This window comes from Ostrea edulis, chromosome 1 (genome assembly GCF_947568905.1).
Source record: "Ostrea edulis chromosome 1, xbOstEdul1.1, whole genome shotgun sequence".
In the NCBI taxonomy this organism is placed as follows: Eukaryota; Metazoa; Mollusca; class Bivalvia; order Ostreida; family Ostreidae; genus Ostrea; species Ostrea edulis.
This window is the reverse complement of record NC_079164.1, coordinates 75,407,417-75,431,799: the sequence shown is the minus strand read 5'-3', so window position 1 is coordinate 75,431,799 and position 24,383 is coordinate 75,407,417. Positions and strand designations below refer to the sequence as shown.

Here is a 24,383-nt window from a genome sequence, read left to right as displayed (position 1 = left end):
GTAGCGGTGTTGATGATTTAACTTCATAATCATGCACCAATTCAATAGAATAACATATACATGTATGAAAATATTGATGTACATAGAATAAATGCATTTAAAGCTAATTACGGTTAAGTTTAGGTTTAAAAATTTTGATGAAATAATCTTCCTTTGCTAAACGAAGATTTTCATTGTTTTTCGGAAGTTTATAAAATGGGAATAAAATGAAATGGGGGTTGAAATTCTCATATGATTTTCTACATATTTCATATTTTCTTTTTTGTTGTTAATATAATTCTACAGGATCTTTAATCTTTCCTATAAAAGTAAGAAATGGCAGTAACTTTATGTTTCACTAATGTATTCTTTGAAACTTTCAATCAATTTTACACTAAACATCTTTAGAAAAAGGGATTTAAGTATTGGGAGATCACATCTCCATCCAAAAGGAGATAATTTAAGAAACAATAAAAACTGAAAACGTTCACGTTAATGCCCCTGAGGTAAGGAAGATAGGTTCCAACAAGAGGTACTGTGAGCAATGCTCACTAAGAATACCCCCCGCTTACCCCAATCTCCCAAAGGGTGTTGGTAATAGGTATAAACTACCTCTTTTCTGAGTGTAAAAAATAAATGGCATGACAAACCGAACCATATTGCTACGTCGATGTCCAGTGCATGTGACCTTTGACCTTTTGACCCCAAAATCGATAGGGAACATCTTCATCCCATGGGTAGTCCATATGTAAGATATGGTGACTGTAGGTGGAAAGGATAACGCTTTAGAGCCCGGAAAGCATATTGCTACTTCGATGTCCAGTGCGCTTGACCTTTGGACCCCAAAATCGATAGGGAACATCTTCATCCCATGGGTAGTCCATATGTATGATATGGTGACGGTAGGTGGTAAGGATAATGCTTTAGAGCCCGGAAACCATATTGCTACTTCGATGTCCAGTGCGCTTGACCTTTGACCTCAAAATCGATAGGGAACATCTTCATCCCATGGGTAGTCCATATTTATGATATGGTGACGGTAGGTGGAAAGGATAATGCTTTAGAGCCCGGAAACCATTGCGTCTACAGACGGACGGACAACCCGATTCCAGTATACCCCCCCCCCCCCAACTTGTTGCGGGGGGTATAAAAAGCACAACAATCACAAAAATGTGGAACTCAATATTTCAGAATTTATTGCTTTGAAACATACCTCTAGCAACATTAATCTCACTGATTTATAATAACTTTACATTCAAATATCATCTGCCTGGTACATGCATTTTTTATGTGCAAGAAAAAACAAAACAAAATAATCTCATACCAAAACAATCACCACATTTGCTGTTGCAAAAGAGAGCTTTTGTCATGTACTTGGGATTTCAAGATATCAGAATTTTGATAAAGAACTATCTAGTTAAATTAACATATATAATACAGGTGTGTTATAAAGGTTTAAAATAAAAAGGAAAAAATGCACATGTACATAGTATATGAAACATTGTTCACATGAAAAACTACGATGTATAACCAAAGGTAGCCCCCCCCCCCCCCCCCCCCCAAATGCTGAAGTAATTTTCTTTTCCCAACAGATAGCCCGATACATCAAACATAGTTTACTTGATTCAAATGAAATTTTCAAGAATTGAAAAGAAATCATAATGCTTGTCAGTTATACTAGTATTACAAACATTTATCAGCATAGCTGTACATGTGATTGCTCATAAAATATTTTGAGTACATGACTTCTGTTAACGTTATATATATATATATATATATATATATATAATGATGTGTCTGATTAAATGCAACTGTTTAATATAAAACAGAGAATAAAACAAATTTATGACAGTCATACCTGTTTCGCAGTATCTTTCAATACAAGTCCAAGCCACATCATATTGGAAATCCTTATTAAAAATTTTATAACAAACCCACTAATTTTCATGCGGGACATCTTATTGTCATAGTTTTGTGATAAGGAGATAGACATGATTTCAAATCCTTCATTAAATACAAAGCAGTAAATTATTGATCAATGACCATTCTTTGTTTTTGTTCAAATCAAGAAAATTAGTAAAAATTTCGAATGCATACATTTACAATCACCAATATTTTATTGATAACAATCTTTTGCTAGCTCAATATTTATATACTCTCATATAGGAACCATGCTTTTATCACAAATAGACTTCCTTTGTATGGAAAGTTATACATTCTACAAAACATAAATATCTGGAATACAGGTCTAGGCCGTTTGGATTAGGGGGGGGGGGGGGGGCATGCTATTTAAAAAACGATGGATTCTGAAACAGGAGGTAATTTATGATGACACAAATGACCCCATATAACTGTCCCCATAATACAAACATCCTACACAATCCCCCAATAACAGTAACGGTTATGCACCATCAGTAAGAAAAATTCACAAAATATTTTTTTGACAACAATACTTCCTATGCATATATTGTGAAAAAAAAATTTAAAACAGCACTTTCAATAAATGTATATAGTTGGTGGACTTACTAGTCCATACTATGGCAAACCTGGAAGATCTATTTTCATCAATCTGCAATATTTTACATGTTACACATGTATGCACTAACAAATGTTTAGAAAGAAACAAAACAATAATAAAACAATAAAATCTTAAAACAAAAAGAACTCACAGCTTTCTTTAGCAAACATTATTGATCTTTAAAAGACATAGAAAATAAAAAATATAGCTGCAACATGTTGATTACTCCACTATAGACTGTACATTAAAGAGACACTACAGCTCATTTTGCGCAAAAATCATGAAATGACAATTTTCCCAGCGCTTTCTCAATTTTTGTTGCATTGTTGAAAGTATGAACTTTGCGAAAATAACACTTATCTAAAGTTAAAAATTATCGTTTTAACGTAAAAATTAATACTTTTTGATGGCCTATACACAAAATATCGAGTCTCCTCCTTTCAATCTTCAGACGCATGCGCATAGACAGTAAACAGTGCAGCATGTCGTCCAGAGAGAGAAAGTGTAGTTGATAGATCTAGAATTTTGACAGATTCTGTGAGAAAAGAGGTAAAATTAGAATGAGATAAAACTCATACGTGAAATAAAATTTACCTTGGTATCAGTTTGACCGTTGGAAAACAAAGAGCTCGGAGAAACACATGTAACTCAGTGGCGGATCTAGGATTTCCGAAGAGGGGTGTGAAAGTCAAAGATTAGCCAAAGTAATCGGCCATTCTGGTGCAAAATTTGGATTTTCATTCACAATCTGTGGGGTAAAAAGGGAGGGGGATCCTGGCCCCCTAAATCTGCCATTGAGACTAGCTGCGAAGACACCACGTTTAAAAGTAAGTGCTATTTTTATCTGAACACAACACGTGTTAGTTGTAAAAACATCGGTCAGTGGGAACATGGAAGGTTTCTGTTGAAATAATGATTTATAATTACTTATTATAAGGAGCAGGGAATAATCTTATACTTGAAAGGTGAGTGTGGACCCCCTTGAAGGGGAATTTAAATAATTTCCTACAGAACACCTTTGCTGTCATTCAAAACCACGTGATGTAAATACGCATTCAAAAGTCCGAGTCAGCATGAAGAAACCTTTGAATTCCGAACGATCTTCAAAGCGCAGTTGAGAGTAAATTGATGCATCCCAATTGTTCAAAATTGTCAGTATCGATATGAAATTTATCATTTTATCAATACATGGTTTTAAAAACACTTTATTAAAATGTGGAAAATGAGCTGTAGTGTCTCTTTAAACAAAAAATTTTGTTTTGTTCATAACACAGAAATCAGCTGAAGACACTATCCACCATTTCACATCAGTTTGTCACAAAGTAAAAATGAGATTATGCCTCCATGGATTTTGTTCTACACTAGTTTGGTCAACCCTTTCTATTTTTGAGCACTAAATTCAGTTTTGATTTGAAATCTATCTGCATAAAAACATTCTCTAATGATACAACATTTGAAATAATGTATACTGATATACCAGTATTAAATATAATGCTTTATTCTAATGAATGTCTTCGGTGAACCATTATATCGTTCTAATACCACATTTACAATTCTTATCTACTGCATGGAGGGTAAAACCCATTTAGTAAGGGGTGCTTTGGTTTCTTTCACACATTGGACTGACACAAACTTCATGAGGTAGTGAGGGCCCCCTGCTTTGTCATTCGTTCCTGTTAAATAAACAATACAATGCCATGCTTTGTGTGTGCACAATACTGCATACAAGAGGCCTGTGGGCTTAACAGTCCTCTAAGTATTAACAAGAGGCCCATGGGCCACATCACTCACCTAATTCACCTTGGCCCATATTTAAAGATTTTCCATATGCATATATATTCACATGAAAAACTTTGATCCCTATTGTGGCCCAAACCTACCGCCAGGGGCTATGATTTTTACAAATTTGAATCTGCACTACGTCAGAAAGCTTTCATGTAAATGTAAACTTCTTTAGCTCAATGGTTCTTGAGAAGAAGATTTTTAAAGATTTTCTTTATATGTTTGTAATGTAAAACTTTGATCCCCTGTTGTGGGCACCCCATCCTACCTTGGGGAGGGGGGGGGGGGGGCATGCTTTTAGCAAACTTGAAACTGTACTATGTCAGCAAGCTTTCATATAAATGTAAACTTTTCTGGCCCAGTGGCTCTTAAGAAGAAAATTTTCAAAAATTTTCCCATTATATTTATATGTAAAATTGATCCCCTATTGCAGCCCCATCCTACCCCTGGGGGTCATGATTTTACCAAACTTGAATCTGCACTATGTCAGCAAGCTTTCATTTAATTTGTATTTTCATAGCCCAGGGGTTCTTGAGAATTTCAAAGATTTTCCCTATATATTTGTATGTAAAAAATGGATCCGCTATTGTGGTCCCACTTTACCTCCGGGGGTCATGATTTTAACAATCTCCACTATGTCCGAAAGCTTTATTGTAAATTTCAGCTCTTCTGGACTAGTGGTTTTTGAGAATATTTTTAAATTACCCCATCCTATTTTTGTGATTATCTCCCCTTTGAAGGGGGCATGGCCCTTCATTTGAACAAACTTGAAAGCCCTTCACCCAAGGATGCTTAGTGCCAAGTTTGGTTGAAATTGGCCCAGTGGTTCTTGAGAAGAAGTTGAAAATGTGAAAAGTTTACAGACAGACAGCAGCAACAGGCAATCAGAAAAGCTCACTTTAGCTTTCAGCTCAGGTGAGCTAAAAACTCTTAATTAATTGACCATATATCAGCAGGGTTCAAAATTCTCTATATACAACTTACAAAAAGAGAATTGGGGTATCTTAACTGTGAATTAGAAATAGTGAATTGCAGACACCCCCCCCCCCCTCTCATCATCATAACTTAACTAAGAAAACAATAAACCCAGTAACAATTTTAGTTTCTAGCTTCATCAGTTACCATTATTTCTGGTTGCCATTTTTACACAACTGTCAAAATTACAAAGGTCAAAAGAAGACAGCTATAGTAATGTGATTATGTTCCTTTTAAGGAAAAAAAGAAGCATGTGATGTGATAGAAAATTTCACACAACTCCATCACACATTCTCATCACCCTTTTATACTTTTGTTTTTACACTATTTGTATTTGTACTTCAATGACGAATCGCTTGAACATTGTAAGTATATGTTTATACCATAACTTCAGGATGATTTTGTATCATTGTTATATGTAATATAGGAAACAGATTTACTTAAGTCTTGGTACTTGTTTTTGAATCCTATTGCATTTTCAGTAAGTGTGTTTCATGTGAATACGGAAGTTCTGAGTTCCCCAACAGTTATTTCCCTTTATCGAACTCTTCCGTAAATTATGACGTAAAATATGATGACAGTGGGTACATTTGCTAATTACTATCGTTGTATTATTTCTTAAAAGATGATATCCAGAGTTTCTGAGACCATCCTATCTCAGGGGAAAGGCAACGTTAGTGACTTTATGAACATTGGATAACAAAATGGCTCAAACAAATATTGTTAATTGCCATCTTTCTTTGATAAAAGGGTCACTCATGTAGAAGAGGAAATGAATAATGATTTAATAGCCAATTTGATGATCTTATTCAAACAAATTATGTTTGATATGGCCAGAATATGCATACCAGTGATTGATATAATCAAAAGTTACGCTTTCATTACATTAATTGTACGTAATCGTTATGTACAGTGCCAGTCTACGATATAATGTAAAAATTGTGTACCCACCATACGTCATAAAATGCGAAAGAGTTCAACAAAGGGAAATAACTTTTGGGTAACTTGGAACTTGCGTATTGTTCCATTGATATAGTTTAAACCAAGAAAAGAAAATCAAATTCCACCAATCGTCTGTGACTAATAAATCAGAGGAGTTTAATGTTATCAATGAACAATACACTTTTGATTTAAATATTTTAACAAACACCAAGTTTATAGTTGTTAGACTTGCTGTAACACAGTTGCATGCATATCTAAATGCAAAAGGCTTCAATTTCAGAAAATGCAAATAGTCCTGGGGAAATTGCGAGTTCAGTTTTTTGGTACTTGCTTGCAATTTAGGGAGTTTCTATCCCAGTTGTGAATTCATGTTCTTACTTCTCAAGTGCTCATATAAAGTAAGGAATCTACAGAACCCTATATAATCCTTTCTGGTTTTCAATCTAATTGAAATCAAATCCTTTAAAGGGACTGGATCACGTTTTCCGAGAGAAATATTTTTTATTTTTGATGTTAAAAATCAAAAATATAACTCGTTTAATGTTAACAACCAAACTTTGGACCGCGTCTAAATGCAAGGATAAGAGCAATATTTTAGCTTTTGATTCTGTGTTATGTAAACAAAGACTCGAGTCTTTTTATCTCAACAAACAAACCAGGGAAACGTTAATTTTGTAATTTAAAGCATCTTCATTTTGTACAATCACAAATTTTAACTTTTATATGACACATTTTACCTAAAGTATATTTGAAATGTGATATATATATATAATAAACTTGGATCAGTATCCATTTATTTTGAAAACTTCGAATTGTAAACAATAACACACATCAATCTTTTTTTTCAAAACAAATAAGCTCTCTATAATGAGCTTCTGTCATGATGAATAACCTTAATTTTTTGTGAAACCTTCTAAACATATTAGACTAGATTTTGATCATTTAAAGTGAAAAACAAAATTTGGAGGAAAATCGTGAATCAGTCCCTTTAATCCACTCACTTACATTTAGCTTGTTACACTTTTAACTTTCTTTCTTTCACTACAAACTCCACAATCTAATTAATTTGGTATCATATTCTGTTATGAATAAGGAGAGTAAAATGAAAATCTTTGCTTCTCAATCGAAAACTCAAGTTTTCTCCTCCTCCTTTCCATTAAAGTTGAAATCATTAACAAACCTGACATTCGTGCTCCACCGAATGGTTGTTGACCCACTACAGATCCTGTTGATTTGTCATTGATGTAGAAGTTTCCTGCCAGATCTTTAAAAGTATCCACCAACTCCTCTCGAGCTTTCCTATCAAATATACTTGTAAGTGTTCATATATTACATTTATAATGTGAGCACATATTAATTGGCTCGTGGATATTTCTAACGAGTGAATAAAACTACAGTCAAACCCCATTATCTCCAACTTGATGGGACCAAGAAAAAACTTTGAGATACCTGAGGATTCAAGATATCGAGGGCAAAACAAATCACTTCCACATATCCATGGTATTCGAGATATCAAAATTCAATTGTAGTGCAAATAAATTTGGTACACAATAATCAGGAAAGTAAAACAGAGGTCCATGGAAAAAAGGCTCACCTGAATCACCCAGCATACATGAACAAAAGCTTTACAGAATTGATCCTCTCTTTATGATAAGTGTTATATGCATTTAATCAAATATTTGGGAGTTTCATCTTCAATTTAAATTAAAATTGATACAAGAGGTTCATGGGCCACATTGTTCAACTCAGTCACATGGTTCTTCTGTTGTGATTTTTAAAAAATGTATTCCCATGAAAACAGTCACGGGGGTATAACAAACCCTTGAATCCACACAACTTGGAAACATTACATTTTGACATTATTTAACATAGCCCTGTCGTGCTCTAAAAGAATTTGTTTTAATTTCCAGTACATTCCCAAATTCAATTGTGGCCCCACCCTACTCCTGACATGAACAAACTTGAATTTGAACTATCTTTAGATGCTTGCATATTGATATAACTAATCATGGTCCTGTTGAGATGAAGATTTTCAAAGAATGTTTTCCAATAAGTTATGTGAAACTCTGATCCCCTATTTTGGCCCCAACCTACCCCTGTTACGATTTGAATAACCTTGACTCTGCATTACCTGGGAATGCTTGCATATTGATATGACTGATCATGGCCCTACTGTTATTAAGATGAAGATTTTAAAACATGTTTTCCTATACCGCATAAGTGAAATTTTAGCGAGACACAAATTTAGCGATTTTCCCATAAAAATGGGTATAGATATTTAGCGAGAGCTAATCTTGTGACTTTATAAATCCAGGAAAGATAACTATTACCTACAATACAGAATATATCGTAAGTGATGTTCAATTTTAGCGATTTCATCTCTCTCTAATAATGACAAAATTAAATCCTCACTAAAAATTCTGCTTTTACAGTATATTCACATACAAAACTTTGATACCTTATTGTGGATCTGCACCCATGGGCTATGATTTGGAAGACATTTGAATCTATTTTATGTCAGGAAGCGTTTAGGTAAATTTCAACTTTTCTGTTTTTCTTGACTATCACTATTTTCACTATTTCTTAATCTTCTTAATTGTTATCCCCACTTCAAAAAGGGTGCGACATTTCATTTGAAAGAAACTTGAATCCTCTTTACCCATGCATGCTTTGTGGCAAGTTCTGTTGAAATTAGTCTAGTGGTTCTGGATAAGAAGTCACAAATGTTAAAAGTTTACAGACGGACATTGGACAAAAAGTGATCCGAATAGCTCACTTGTATTTTTAGTTCAATTGTGTAATAGTAAAAATGGCACACTGAAATGGAATAATTCTGTTTATAAAGAAATTAACTTTACCAAGATTTTTCTGTTTTTGATTTACAACGGTAGAGGTGGATGCTAATAATTCATCCTTCATTAGCTAGTTATGACACGAATGACTTACGGGTCTTTCACGAACAGCGCTCCTGTCAGGGCAAAAGGTGAGGTCTTAGAGGCGACCTCTGCGTATTTCAGGTATTCATCATCAGGGTACGGATACACCGTCAACACCGGGCCAAAGATTTCCTGTAAAACAGAAGGAGTCATTCACTTATAAACAAAAGATTTTACAAGATGCTTATCATTATTAGGAATATACTTATACACCACTGACACTAGGTGCAAGATCAAAAGATCTATGTCAGATAAAAATCTAATTTCATGTAACTGAGGGGATGGGGTACAAACTCCCATAGGTTTCTGTAGCAAGACACAGATTACATGATTTTTTGGGGAACGAATGAACTTTTAAAATTGACACTAACTTAAAGATTATGTATACATTTCATTTGTAAATAACAATAAAAAAGTATTTATAAAAGTGTATTGTATTTGATAACCAATTAGGATCAACATTCATCACATCTAGTTTAAATAGAAGGTTTTCATAGTTTTTCATAGTTTTCATCATGATTTCCCACCACAACCTGCCGACCCAGCAGTGGTAGGAAATCTTGATGAAAACTATGAGTTCTTGTTCTTTAGGTCATTCATGTATTGAATGTATTTCTAATAAAACAAGTTTAAGAGATATAGAGCAATATTTTTGTTTTTTGAAATAGAGAATCTCTCTGAGCTATTTTGATGCAGATATATCTTTCACACCTCCTGCATGATAACATCCTGAGGATCCTTGGTCTCAAGAATGGTGGGTTCTACAAAATAGCCTTGGCTGAAAAAGAATACGGACAAATTGACTAATTACAATATAAATCAATCATCTACATGTACAGCATTATAGACATCACTCTAAACAATTTTTTACACTTAAATTCAGGGACAAGTACTGCTTCAAATTAAAAATCAGACATTGTTGCAATTAAGCATCAATAATTCAAAAGTCGTAATACTATGAAATTAATCCATGACAGGTATTTAGAAGTAGTCCCTCCTTACCTGTCATCACAATTTCCACCAGCAACAACAGACAAATTGGAGGAGTTCTTTGCATTGTCTATGTATGACTTGATTCTTTTAAATGCCTGTTCAGAAAAAACCCAAAATAAAACTAATTAACGAAGAATACTTTTCTGCACCGTTTCCAACAAGATGATATCCAGACTAAGTAAGACATAATTATATTTATTTAAAACCAAAGTACATCATATACCATACACGTGTGTCTGTCTGTATACCAAAATATTCTTATTTCATTGTCATTGTCATTGCTTCCATCTTCATTTCCTTTGGGTAGATTTAAAATGGGGCTAATAGCACAGTGTGAATTAAATATCTGGCAAAGGACTATATATATATGATGAGCACTTTATTTGTCAACCAAAATTGACATTCATGCCTTTGTTTCAACATTAGGTATATTCAATGTTACTTTCAATTTGAACAAAATAAAGTGGGAATTGGGACACTGTAATAATAATGATATTTTCTAATATTGTGACTAAAAATTGCTATTTTTCATGCAGTTTTTATTCTTGAAAACATTGAGTGCAGCCTTGGACGTAATATTTACACCAGAGATTTATCTTTTCAGCACATATAGTAGACATAATAGTAAAATTTCGTATGTCTAAAGCTGCACTATATTCCCTGAAGAAAAAAAGATGTTCACAAAAATAGAATTTCAACTGAATCTGAATAAAATTTACAGAGAAATTGTATCACTTTTGATGCATTGTACTCCAAATGTAAATATTGGAGACAAATTTTAATTTACATGAAATTGTATCTGACATGGTAATATTACTTCTATGAAATAAAAGATTTCGTCTTTCTTTAAAACTTTCAGATTTTGATTTACAGAGATCCAGGAACGATGCCATAACAAACAGTCCATTGTTTTTAATGTGTGAGGGCAAAACAAACATTGTGAATGTATCTCAGCAAGAATCCAATCTCTGTCTCCTTTGTACAAACCTTATCATCAATAACAGCTGACAAGAGGACCTTATTGTCCAACGCTGACCCCACTTTGATATCTTTGTGAATATCTACCAATTTCTGCTTCACCTCAGGCCACATGGACTGTGGAATATACATCCGAGAGCACGCAGAACATTTCTGTCCACCAAATTCAAAGGCAGATCTTATTGTGCCGACAACTACTGATGTAATGTCAGCTGATTTGTGGACGAAATGAAAATTTTTCCCTCCACATTCTGAAATAAAAACAACCAGTATGATTGAGAGTCAATAAATGGAGGATATTTCCCACAAATTATGATACTAGAACACTACAGAATTTTGTGAAAACTAGTTCTTGTGTTTACACTGTACCTCCTATCAATTTTGGATATGAGACGTAGTTGTCCAAGTTCTGGGAGACTAGTTTCCATAAAGTCTTAAATGTTCTACAAAAACAAAACAAAAAATAAAATAAACAATTTCAAAAATTCTGTAAAAGGACATTTAAAAAACAAACACATGAAAGACACCCAGTAATTAACACAAAAATTACATGTATCATGAACCTTATGTGTTATGCTGCATTATTTACAACATTGTTTTAGAAGATTATCACATCTGTTGCTGATATTCTAAGGTATATCATTTTTTATAATGTACACTTATTCATTTCAACTCATTTAATATTTTCACTAATACTGTGATAATGTTCTGAAAGCTCAGGACCTCATTTCACATAAGTATTTGTTCTAAAAGTGTCATCCCAGTAAAATGAAGGAGTTATCAATATACCATAGTGTAAATCTCAAAGTGACACACTGATATCAGTTAGGTACTATTTTGTTTTACCTAACACTGCCGGTGAAATTTATGCCCGCTAAATGAGGTGATTTTGTAATGACATCACCAAACACTGGCCCATCTGCTGGGATGAAGTTAATGACACCGGGGGGAAGACCCGCCTCCCTGTAGATTTTGTACACAGTGTAGTTAGACAGCATGGCGGTGTCGGAAGGTTTCCACAAGCAAACGTTTCCCTATAAAAAGTTTTCTGATATAAAAATGACTGAAAACAGAAATATCTGTTGAAAGCTCTCTAGTAACAACTACATGTATATTCAAATATTCAATAATATAAGGTTGAAACAAAAGATTAAGATCATCACTTTTAAGGGCTTTATCAATCAAATTCATTAACAGCAAATTAAGAACTGTCTGAATATAGTCAATAATTAATATAATAAACTATAGATATATAAAAAAATATTATTTTTATATTCTTTTGAATTACTCTTGTAGATGACACCTCTCTCAAAAAGTAGAGATTAAAAGTATATTTTACCATCATGGCTGGAGCAGAACACAGATGGCCTCCGATTGCTGTAAAGTTGAAAGGTGTGATAGCAGCCCAGAAGCCCTGTGTACAAAAATATTTCAATGATCAACAATGAAATTATAATTTTGTTTAATTGTTCTGGAAACGGATAAATTTCAAAGAAAGTCCATGGCAATTTATATAAAAAGCATTTTTTGTTGAAAGAGCCGAAAAAATTCACATCTGATAGAACCTGGTCCATTGCACAGCTTAGTAATACAAGCACCTATAAAGTAGCTATACCATGTACACATAAATAAATACCTCACAACCTCAATAGACAGCAGAAATTGTGACATACCTCACAACCTCAATAGACAGCAGAAATTGTGACATACCTCACAACCTTGATAGACAGCAGAAATTGTGACATACCTCACAACCTTGATAGACAGCAGAAATTGTGACATACCTCACAACCTTGATAGACAGCAGAAATTGTGACATACCTCACAACCTCAATAGACAGCAGAAATTGTGACATACCTCACAACCTCAATAGACAGCAGAAATTGTGACATACCTCACAACCTCAATAGACAGCAGAAATTGTGACATACCTCACAACCTTAATAGACAGCAGAAATTGTGACATACCTCACAACCTTAATAGACAGCAGAAATTGTGACATACCTCACAACCTCGATAGACAGCAGAAATTGTGACATACCTCACAACCTCAATAGACAGCAGAAATTGTGACATACCTCACAACCTCAATAGACAGCAGAAATTGTGACATACCTCACAACCTCAATAGACAGCAGAAATTGTGACATACCTCACAACCTCAATAGACAGCAGAAATTGTGACATACCTCACAACCTCGATAGACAGCAGAATTTGTGACATACCTCACAACCTCGATAGACAGCATAATTTGTAATACTTACCTCACAACCTCGATAGACAGCAGAATTTGTGATTGTTTGTTCAGGACTAAGAGGCTGGTATGCTGTCATATCCTGTACAAAATGATATAAGAGGCATTAGAATCATTACCATTATATCGTTTTTATATCAAACTGGAATGTTTGGAGTATCACGTTTGTTGCCTGAAGGTGATTTTTAAGCTTTCTGAACTTTAGATGTAGAAAAAACAAAAGATTAGAACACAAGTGAAAAGTATGACACACAGTAATTCTTGTAAATCTACATCTGATTCGATTTGTGTTTTGTCTATAATAATCCCTTATGTAATATAATTGATCTGGCTAGGATACCACAGTTATAGAAGAAAATAAACAAATATAAGTGCTGTATGCCTAACATGTCTATAAAAATCCCATAAATTGCAGTGATTTTCCAATACTTGTAATTCGGCATGCCATAAATATGAGTTGCCAACAAAAGGTCACAACATCCTTATGCTGATTATTATGAAGATCTGCTGGGATTAGGATTATGTCATGGTGCAGTGGGCGGGACATTAAGATTATGTCATGATGTAGTGGGCGGGACATTAGGATTATGTCATGATGTAGTGGGCAGTACATCAGGATTATGTCATGATGTAATGGGCGGGACATTAGGATTATGTCGTGATGTAGTGGGCGGGACATTAGGATTATGTCATGATGTAGTGGGTGGGACATTAGGATTATGTCGTGATGTAGTGGATGGGACATTAGGATTATGTCATGATGTAGTGAGCGGAACATTAGGATTATGTCATGATGTAGTGGGAGGGACATTAAGATTATGTCATGATGTAGTGGGCAGGACATTAGGATTATGTCATGATGTAGTGGGTGGGACATTAGGATTATGTCGTGATGTAGTGGACGGGACATTAGGATTATGTCATGATGTAGTGAGCGGAACATTAGGATTATGTCATGATGTAGTGGGAGGGACATTAAGATTATGTCATGATGTAGTGGGCAGGACATTAGGATTATGTCATGATGTAGTGGGCGGGACATTAGGATTATGTCATGATGTAGTGGATGGGACATTAGGATTATGTCATGATGTAGTGGGCGGGACTGTAAAGTATCACACTTTCAAGGAAGACAAAGAAATAAGTCGTAATGAGATAATTACTTAAATGTACATCCATAGCATAAATGTTTTGTTTTAAGGGTAGACGGAGAAAGATCCATTAGAGTAGTTCTTGTATAAATGCTTTTATTACCATATTTAAATTTCATTGTCCTATCTACCCCAAACAAGAGTGTTCACAACGTTCTGTAGAGCAAAGAAATGATACTTTTGCCATGATGAAACAAAGGATTTTGATCTTTGATTGACACATATAGCGTTGACCTTGACTTTTATTTAATATTAAGTCTATCATGTACACCCAGTAGTTCAATATTTCTTATCAAGGTTAAAATCTATGGACAGACAGACCAAAAACAACATGCTCCACTCCCCCTCCAATCTGAGGACATAAACATTTCACCGAGTTGCTTACTTTGGCATATTGACAGTTGAATCTCAGGAAATCAATGAGCTCTGCTGCTGCATCTATCTCTGCTTCCCATATATTCTTTCCCTGTGAAGAAAATATATAAATATGATGAGTACAGATAATATAAACTACTGACAACGTGTAATCATTCATAATTTCTCTCCCCAAAATTTCCTCATAAAGCAGCACAAGAACAATAAACGTATCAACACTTCACTGCGAGTTATGTCCCTTTGAAGGGTCAGCCAAAGGTGAATCGGTGCAAAGCCCATGTTTTCCTTCTTTATGCTACCAAATGTAAGACATTACTATTAAAGGTGAATTATAGCTAATTCTCAAGTTTTCATTCAAGTTATTGGGTTGCACCACCCTGAGACATTGTAGTTGACTGCAATTGATGGAAAAATCACAAATGTCAAAGCCACAGATCAGAAAATTACAAAGGCCAACGTAGGGAAATAAAATTTTTCACCAGGAGATGGTGGACAAGGGACATAACTTGTACAAAGTGTTGATACTTGTATTCTTAGATGTGATGGTCTAGATCAACTCAAGCATACGAGATATAAGTAAATGATTTCAAAATTAAGAATTATCTCCCTCATGCATAGCTCTTATCCTTGGACGAATTTGGCTCCAGCTTTTGGCACTCTAGTTTTCCTTTTAGCTCTTACAAGTTTATTGTTATTTTGAATTTCCAAAATTTTGGCTTGAGCATCACTGAAGAGACATTATTTGTCGAAATGTGCATCTGGTGCATCAAAATTGGTACCGTATAAGTTTTAGATGTGAACAAAAAATGCTGTACACTGTACATTTTAAATACACTCTAAGAAGGTTATATAGCCAGGGTGTTTTTTTTATCATAAAATGCTTGTTTTGTGGCATTGATCAGCAAACAAACCAGGAGTTGTAGAACTTTACTTAAGGTAGTATCAGCCATCATCAATCTGCGACATAAAGGAATGTCAGCAATATACTACCTGGTCTTTTAAATTTTCATATCTATTCAGGGTAGCTTATTTGATATATGTGTTAACCTATAAATCCGCAAATGGTACATCATACTAAAGGTTCTCACTTCACCATGAGGAGGTCTAGGGTTTGACCTTTGATCCCATCATCGCACAAAACTTAAGACATTTTACATAGGTAGTGAGTGAAGTTGCATTCGTCAAGAACCAAGCATTGCAAATGAAAGTCTCAACTCTTTCAGATATGACCTTAAGAATGAAGCTCCTGTGTCACGGTAGGTGTTGGCATGAAAATAAAGAACTCTTATAATTGCTATGGTCTGTGCCATGCATAGATTAAAATTTGTGACACTTTACCAACAGTTGGTGAACATATACAAGATAAAAGATGAAAATTCTCAAATGGGATGCAAAAACAAGAAATAAATGACATATTGCATACTTGGCCTAACATGGTAGCTGCCATGACATCCATCCTGTATTGTTTGCTAATCATTTCTGCGGCAGTCATGAAGACCTCGGCCCTTTTCTCCAGTGGCGTTCTCTCCCACTGTTTTCTGGCCTTCATAGAGCTGTCTATCGCCTTCTGAACAATTTCCTGGTGAAAACACAATGAAACCATGAAAAGGAGGATATACAGGATAACACACCCAAAACTTTCATTAGACCATGTATCTCAGTATGTAATACTGTGTGCAAGTTCAAATATTTCTTCTTGTTTCAGAATCTCTAATTTTTCCACATAACCTTCTCTCATCCAAATAAATCTACAAATTATTTAATGCTAATCATCCATTGCATTAATTATGGTACAGTGAAACTTGTCCAATCTGCACATGCAGAAAACATCCTGAGTAAAAAAGAATCCTGAATACTACTTAAATGGTTAAGTGCCTCCCTAGAATCTCACATGATTTAGATACAGTAGCTCTACTTACTGGAGTTGCATAATAAAATTTGGCTATTTTCTTCTGATGATCAAATGGCTGAAAAATAGAAGCGCTTCATAAATCTTCTATAATTTAATGTTTCATTACATCATAATCAGATTAATGTATAACTTATAAAATCTTCAATAATGTAATGTTTCATAATATCATTGTCAGATCAATGCAAATTTATAAATTCCTACTTTGTTTTTCAATCATTTAGATATGCATTAATAAAGATCTACAGAAAGACTTGAGTCTTTACCATCACTTGGTACCGGACATCATTAGTTCGAAACTCTTCATCTCCTATAACTATGGGAATGTCGGCTGTTTTATTCTTCCATCTATCAAGGGTCTCCTGAAGCTGTTGTCTTTCCTTCGTGTCAGGTCCATAGGTGTTCATAGGTTCATTAACAGCAACATATGTTTGGAAGTCATAGTTCTTTAACATAGAGCTAGCACATCTGACATGTTGAAGTCTAAAACAGAAAAAGGCTATACCAGTTTATAGCAAAACAATAGTCCCGTCATCCAAATTCCTTTGAATATTATCAAGGCCCAATGATAAGCCCATGAAGACTGCATGCAATTTCCAGGAAAACTTTGCATCTATGATGTAGACCCACTCTGAATACAAGGATTAATATAATAATCTCCACTATACGCCTAGGGTGACTTTATATTATTTTGACAAATTGTTGTCAATATGATTTTAAAACCTGTAGTTTTTAAAGTGTAATTCTTATATTTTAGTATGCATGAAATCATAGAAAATTTATGAATTCTAAACAGGAACTAGTCAATTATTGACAAGGAATAAAATCTTACTATCAAAGCAGTGATTAAGATTAGGCAGAAAACTTATTTAGAAGTTATGCAAGAGAACAGAGTTCAGGACGTCCAGTATTTAAATAATGTCTAATTAATCTGTATAATAAAACTGTTACAGAATAAGAAATTTCGAATATAGCAAATTTATGCCCCCCCCCCCTTCCTCTGCAAAAAGGCTATTTTCTTTGGCAGCTTCACTGCTTCGAGAAATAGCCTTTCTTTCTTGGTGGACTATCAATTTGCTATTTCATGAATTACTCATTCTATAACTGTAAAGAATGCACATGAGTGCAGGTCCGGTTATAACCAAAAAATCAGAGTAAGAAAAAAATGCATATTAAAGCATGTCTGAATATAAAATATTCCAACAGTCTAATTTGCTGGTAATATGATATGAGTATACACGTATGACAATTTATAATGGCTTCACATTTTTACAGGAGACTGATTTTTACACATCTCTGAAAAGCTTTAAGTATCGGTTACTTGTATGATAACCTTTGGTATACATGTTCCATCCAGTGAAATGAGGTCAATGTAAACAGACACTGTAGCTAAACAGCCTCAAAATATTATGCATGGTTGAGTGAGCTGCTTTTCTAAAGAAGTCAGTTAAGACAACATTATGGTAACCGGCCGACCCTCTCAACACTACGTTGTATATGAAACATGCCTGTAATTTCATCTAATTTTCATAGCTAGAACCTTACAAATCCTGATCATAATGACAATATACAAAACTGAACCAATCTTATCAACTAATAATCAAACATGCATACAAAAAAGATCTAAATGAATTCAGTACATTTCAAGGGGCAAAACTCTTTCTTATTGAAAGCTGTTTCCGTACATACGTAACATGGAATAAACCATAAACATAAAAAACAACTGTTCCAAAACTCACAAAATTACAGACGACGTACAATACGTCCATGACAGTCTGAGTTAGGGGAATCCTACACAGTACGCATTTCACGTTCAAAACAAATTTACAAAATCAAAACTTATTAACAACAAATACCTCACACGTATTCCTTCTCGAAAAATTCATTTATATATACAAACCGAGCGGAAGGACGCAGAAATTTCTTCAAAAGTCGAATATTCGTCATTTTTCAGCTCAGATTTCTGCAAACTCTTCGGCTCGTATGTCCTGCCTGTTCACGGCTTCAATGCAGAGGCTCAACAAAAAATAAATCCTAAACTGAAGCGAATATGTAACCTGACATATTTCATACAATGTAAAGAACACGGCTATTGTAAATCTATATTCCATTAAAGCTTTTTTGGTCAAATATTTAAGGGGAATTGAAATCAACTAAAATGTTGACTATTTTGGGTATTATGTATTCATACACAGCAAAGGTAGGCGAGCCATCGTTACCCAATCAAATTTTTAGCCGCTATGACCTTGAACTTCACTATTTATTTTGCTACCTAAGTATTTTTACGCACGAGAAGAAAAGTGTCAACGGAGTCAAGAGTGTAAGAAAAATATTTATTTTATATATTACACATATCTTGTTTCTGTTTACTGGATCTAACGCTTAAATGTTATCTGATACATGAAAGATGCCCCTCTTGAACTTTTTGTAAGATCTTTTAAAAGAGGTCGTGTCCTGCATAGTTACCTGTTGAAGCCCACGACCTTGAATCAATATGTCAAAAAGGTCAAGGGGCAATGTTGAAACAAGGATGGTGTTGCTATAGATACTAAAAGTGTGCCATTTCATTAGAAAATAAGAAAATAAGTTTGATATGTATATATGGACCAAATGATGACTCTCCTGACTTCTATCAGAAATTAGGAGATACTATTACAAAATTAAACAACGAGGAAATTATTATTGTTGGGGATTTTAATCTGGTACTAGATACTACCAAAGATTATTTCAATTATTTACATGTTAATAACCCCAAGGCAAGGGAAGCTGTTCTAGAACAAATGCTATCTTTAAATTTAGTTGACATATATAGAGAATTCCATCCAAATGTAAATAGGTTCACTTGGAGAAAACCTAATCCTATGAAACAAGCTCGCCTAGATTTCTTTCTTATATCTGCTTCCCTCCTAAAGGAAGTTAAAAGCAGTGACATTATGACAAGCTATAGATCAGATCATTCTCCAGTGTATGTATCACTTAAATTAAATAATTTCAAACATGGGAAGGGACTATGGAAGTTTAATAACTCACTTTTAAAAGACATTGAGTATATTAAATGTATTAATAATCATATTGATCAAATAAAACAACAATACGCAGTTCCCGTATATGAAAGAGAGTCAGTTTTAGACATTCCTGCAGCAGACATACAGTTTATAATTAATGAACAACTATTTTTAGAGACCCTATTGATGGAAATCAGATCAAAAACAATTTCATATGCAAGTCACATCAAAAAGCAAAGATCAAAAAAAGAAAAGGATTTACAAGATCAACTAGAAGAATTGGAAAGGGATTTTGAACGAAATATTGAAACTATAAATGAAAAGAAAAAAGATCTTGAAAATATACGAAATCATAAGGTCAATGGTTGTATGGTACGTTCCCGGGCTAAGTGGATAAATGAAGGAGAAAAGCCATCTAATTATTTTCTCAACCTAGAGAATCGCCATTTTACAAATAAAATCATTCCAAAAGTAATAATTGTAGAAAATGATGTACAAAGAGAAATAATCAAACAAGAAGACATTCTGATGGAGGTGGAAAATTTTTATAGAAACTTATATTCGAGTAATAGAAATATAAATGGAAAAGCAGATGGTAAAATATCTGATATATTAAAGGATTTTAGTGTTCCTAAGCTATCTGATGGAGAGAAAAAATCAATAGAAGGATATATTACTCACAAAGAAGCATCTATAATCTTAAAGGATATGTCAAATAACAAAAGCCCTGGTAGTGATGGCTTCACAGCTGAATTCTTTAAAATTTTCTGGAAAAAAATTGGATTTTTTGTCGTGCGATCATTAAATTATGGATTTGACCAAGGAGAATTATCATCAACACAAAAACAAGGAATTATAACTTGCATACCCAAAGAGGGAAAATCAAAATTCTCTCTAAACAACTGGAGACCAATTTCTCTTCTCAATGTTACATATAAAATTGGGTCAGGCTGTATAGCAAGAAGAATAAAAACTGTGCTTAGTAAAATTATTAGTAATGATCAAACAGGTTTCATACCTGGAAGGTACATAGGAGAAAACAGTAGATTAATATATGATCTAATGAATCATACAGAAACAAATCATATTCCTGGAGTGTTAGTTATGATAGATTTTGAAAAAGCCTTTGATTCTGTTTCTTGGAAATTTATAAAAGATACTTTGCAATACTTTAATTTTGGACCTTATTTCTGTAGTTGGATTACAACATTTCACTATAATGCGGTTTCATGTGTGACACAAGCAGGCTTTTTATCTAATTTCTTTAAACTAGGACGTGGTTGTAGGCAAGGGGACCCACTATCACCTTACATATTCTTATTATGCGCTGAAATTTTGGCTATAAAAATTAAAAATAACAGAAGTATAAAGGGAATTCTAATCAATAACACAGAATATCTAATGTCACAGTACGCAGATGATACATCCATTATCCTTGACGGATCGGAGGTTTCATTGAGAGAAACCTTGAAAGAACTTGATGAATTTTATAAATTATCTGGTCTCAAAATAAACCGAGATAAAACTCAGATTGTATGGATAGGAAGTAAAAAATATTCAGATGAAAGATTATGTTCTGATATGAATTTCAAATGGACAACTCGATTTAAACTACTAGGAATCCATTATGATGTGGATTTAAATAAAATTTGAAATTGAACTATGACAAAAAACTTGTGAAGATTAAGTCAATTATTGACCAGTGGAGTAAACGAAAGTTGACTCCAATTGGGAAAATAACTCTAGTGAAATCACTCCTAATTTCACAACTAAATCATTTATTTATTGCCTTACCAAACCCAAAGAATGCTTTCATAAAAGAACTTAATACTATTTTATTTGAATTTGTCTGGAATTCAAAATCTGATAATTAAAAGAAAAGTTGCCACACAAAAGTATGCATATGGGGGACTAAAAATGGTTGATCTAGATTGTTATATCAAAGGACTAAAGTCGACTTGGATAAGGAGATTGGTTATGGAGGACGACTCAAAATGGAAAAGTCTCCTTAGAAATAATGTAAACTTGGACAAATTAATAAATACAGGTTCAGACTATATCTTACAGATAGTTGAAAATGTAAAAAATGACTTCTGGAAAGATGTCATGGTGGCTTTTAAGGAAATTCAAGAAAAAACTGTCATTAAATCTTGGGAGGACTATATGAGCCAACCTTTATGGAATAATCATAAGTTCAAGATAGAAAGTCAGTCCATCTTCTATAAAACATGGTATGATAAAGGAATAAAAAATGTACATGATCTACTTGACGAAAAAGGAGAAATTATAAATTTTAAAATATTTAAAGACAGATTTAACCTACAAATGAATTTTTTAACATATATGGGTATAACACAAGTAGTAGCCACAGATATGAAAAAGTATAACTTTACAAATAAAGCATCTGTGCAAAAACCCCTTATTCCCTTGAATATCAAACTATTTGTTTTAACAAAGAAAGGGTCGAAACCTATGTATGATACTCTCAATAAATCAGATGCTATACCCACAGGAAAAAAGAAATGGAGTAGATATTTCATTACCTCTGATAACCAATGGAAGGCAATCTTTTACCTGCCATTCTTGACTACATTGGATTCTAAATTATTATGGTTTCAATACAGAGTTCAACCACCACATTTTAACTACTAATAGCTATATGTACAAATTAGGTAGAGTAGATTCTAAACTATGTACCTTTTGTGATAGGGAAGACGAAACAATTTACCATTTACTTTGGGATTGTCCAAAAGTACAACAATTATTATCAGAATTTATCAGATATTGCAATTCAAAGGAGATTGAAATAGAATTTGATGTCAAAACTTTTATATTTGGTGATACAAAACAAAAACATTTCAGGTCATACAATGCATTACTTATAATAATCAAAAAATATATATATAGGAATAGATGTCAAAAAAATCAGCTAACACTTAAAGCCCTTATAAATGATTGGAAACAATTGTATCAAATCAACCTGGATAGTTATAAGGAAAGAAATGAATTAGATAAATTTAAAATGGACTGGGAAAAATGGTCTCCATTAGTTAATTGACTCCCTCCTCCCTCTCTCTCTCTCTCTCTCTCTCTCTCTCTTCTCTCTCTCATAAAAAGAAAATGAACATTATAATATATGTACGCTTAAATATATTCATATTCTTTTGTATCTACTTTTTTGCAAATGTATGTCGATTGAGTGAAATAATAAAAAAAAAAAAAAAAAAAAAAAAGTGTACCATGATGATGAATCAAGGTCATGTCAACAAGATTAAGGCCACGAGCAATTAATCTCGCTGAGATTAGGAACAATATGCTATTTAACCATGCAAAGGTTTGAATGTACTCACTTTGCTTGTTGCATCATGATATCATCTAACCTTTGTCATTAATTGGAATTGAAATTGAGGTTACAAGACGAGATGCTGTTTCAGTGATGTTCATGAAGAGCTGCATGTATGTGCATGGCCAGGTTTATTATAATGTTTTTTCAGTAGTGTGTAACAGGAAGGAAGAAAATGCAACGGACCAGACTGGGATTCGAACCCGGGCCTCCTGAATCTCCAGTCAGGTACTCTACCAACTGAGCTATCTGGCCACCAGTGATTGAACCGCTACAAGTGCTTACTAATATACATGTGTAGTGGTCAACTGGGTTCAATTGCTAGTGGCTGGATAGCTCAGTTGGTAGAGCACCTGATTAGAGATTCAGGGGCCCCAGATTTGAATCCCGGTCTGCCGTCCATTGCATTTTCTCCCTTCCTATTACATTTGGTGCCGTTGACCACCCCTGGACTTGCAGGTGAAAGTCCTGCTGGGGGCAAAAGAATCTGGGTTGTATGTCTTCGAGGGCAAAGACAATTTAAGGAGGGAGGAATGTAGTGGTCAGTCGGGTTTGATCGCTGGTGGCCAGATAGCTCAGTTGGTAGAGCACCTGACTAGAGATTCAGGGGGCCCGGGTTTGAATCCAGGTCTGCTCTGTTGTGTTTTCTCCCTTCCTTTTACACAATTCATGCTTATCTTAATTATCAAGAAGACATTCCTGTTAATTACATACAATATGGTGTGACTTTAGATTTTAAAAAACCTCTAAATTAACATGAAGAATTTAGGTAACATAATGATGACTGGGATCTCATCAAAAGCATCAAATGTAAAGTTATTTGATTAGTGAGTGAAGCTTGTGTCATAAAGCAATGTGAAGAGCTTGCTCCGATGATGAGACATCTGAGTCACATGATTTGCTCTTCATCAGCTGAAAAATTTTGAGGATTGCCCAATGTGCTCTAGAAAAATGTTGCCGTTACTGCAGTATACTTCATTGACAATCCCATAGATAAAATGAATAAATTGTTTGAAAAGTACCACAAACCTTTTTAAATTCCAGACAAGCTTTCTCATACCTTTGTACATTTTGTTGTTGTTCATAATTGCTTGGTTTGAAAAAAACAAACATTGCAGCTAATATGATGTAACTGTGCACTGTTTACATCGACTGCATTATATTTCCTGTGTTAAATGAATAGACAGATCAAATGTCTAAAGTCGTGTCATGAGATGTTAAGGGTCTTTGTAAACATATT

General features: G+C 34.0%; 1 protein-coding gene and 1 non-coding gene across 3 annotated transcripts; both read right to left on the bottom strand.

Annotated features, from left to right (window-relative positions):
- Positions 1-1,152: 1,152 nt before the first annotated feature.
- On the bottom strand, positions 1,153-24,304 carry LOC125681223 (delta-1-pyrroline-5-carboxylate dehydrogenase, mitochondrial-like). Of its 2 annotated transcripts, XM_048921230.2 has the most exons (16): positions 24,173-24,283; positions 18,696-18,811; positions 17,062-17,278; positions 16,806-16,853; positions 16,310-16,465; positions 14,897-14,977; positions 13,371-13,442; positions 12,443-12,517; positions 11,950-12,137; positions 11,473-11,546; positions 11,113-11,354; positions 10,135-10,220; positions 9,844-9,910; positions 9,143-9,264; positions 7,377-7,495; positions 1,153-4,170 (listed from the first exon to the last, which is right to left on the bottom strand). In XM_048921230.2, exons 2-16 carry the CDS (start codon positions 18,740-18,742, stop codon positions 4,058-4,060), a joined length of 1,707 nt encoding a protein of 568 aa, XP_048777187.2. In that variant the 5' UTR covers positions 18,743-18,811; positions 24,173-24,283; the 3' UTR covers positions 1,153-4,057. The 2 variants fall into 2 exon arrangements, with proteins under 2 accessions (XP_048777187.2, XP_048777178.2); XM_048921221.2 differs by lacking the exon at positions 18,696-18,811 and having other exon boundaries at positions 24,173-24,304.
- Positions 23,326-23,398, bottom strand: Trnas-gga (transfer RNA serine (anticodon GGA)). The gene has a single exon. It is a non-coding gene; the product is annotated as a tRNA-Ser (tRNA).
- Positions 24,305-24,383: the final 79 nt, after the last annotated feature.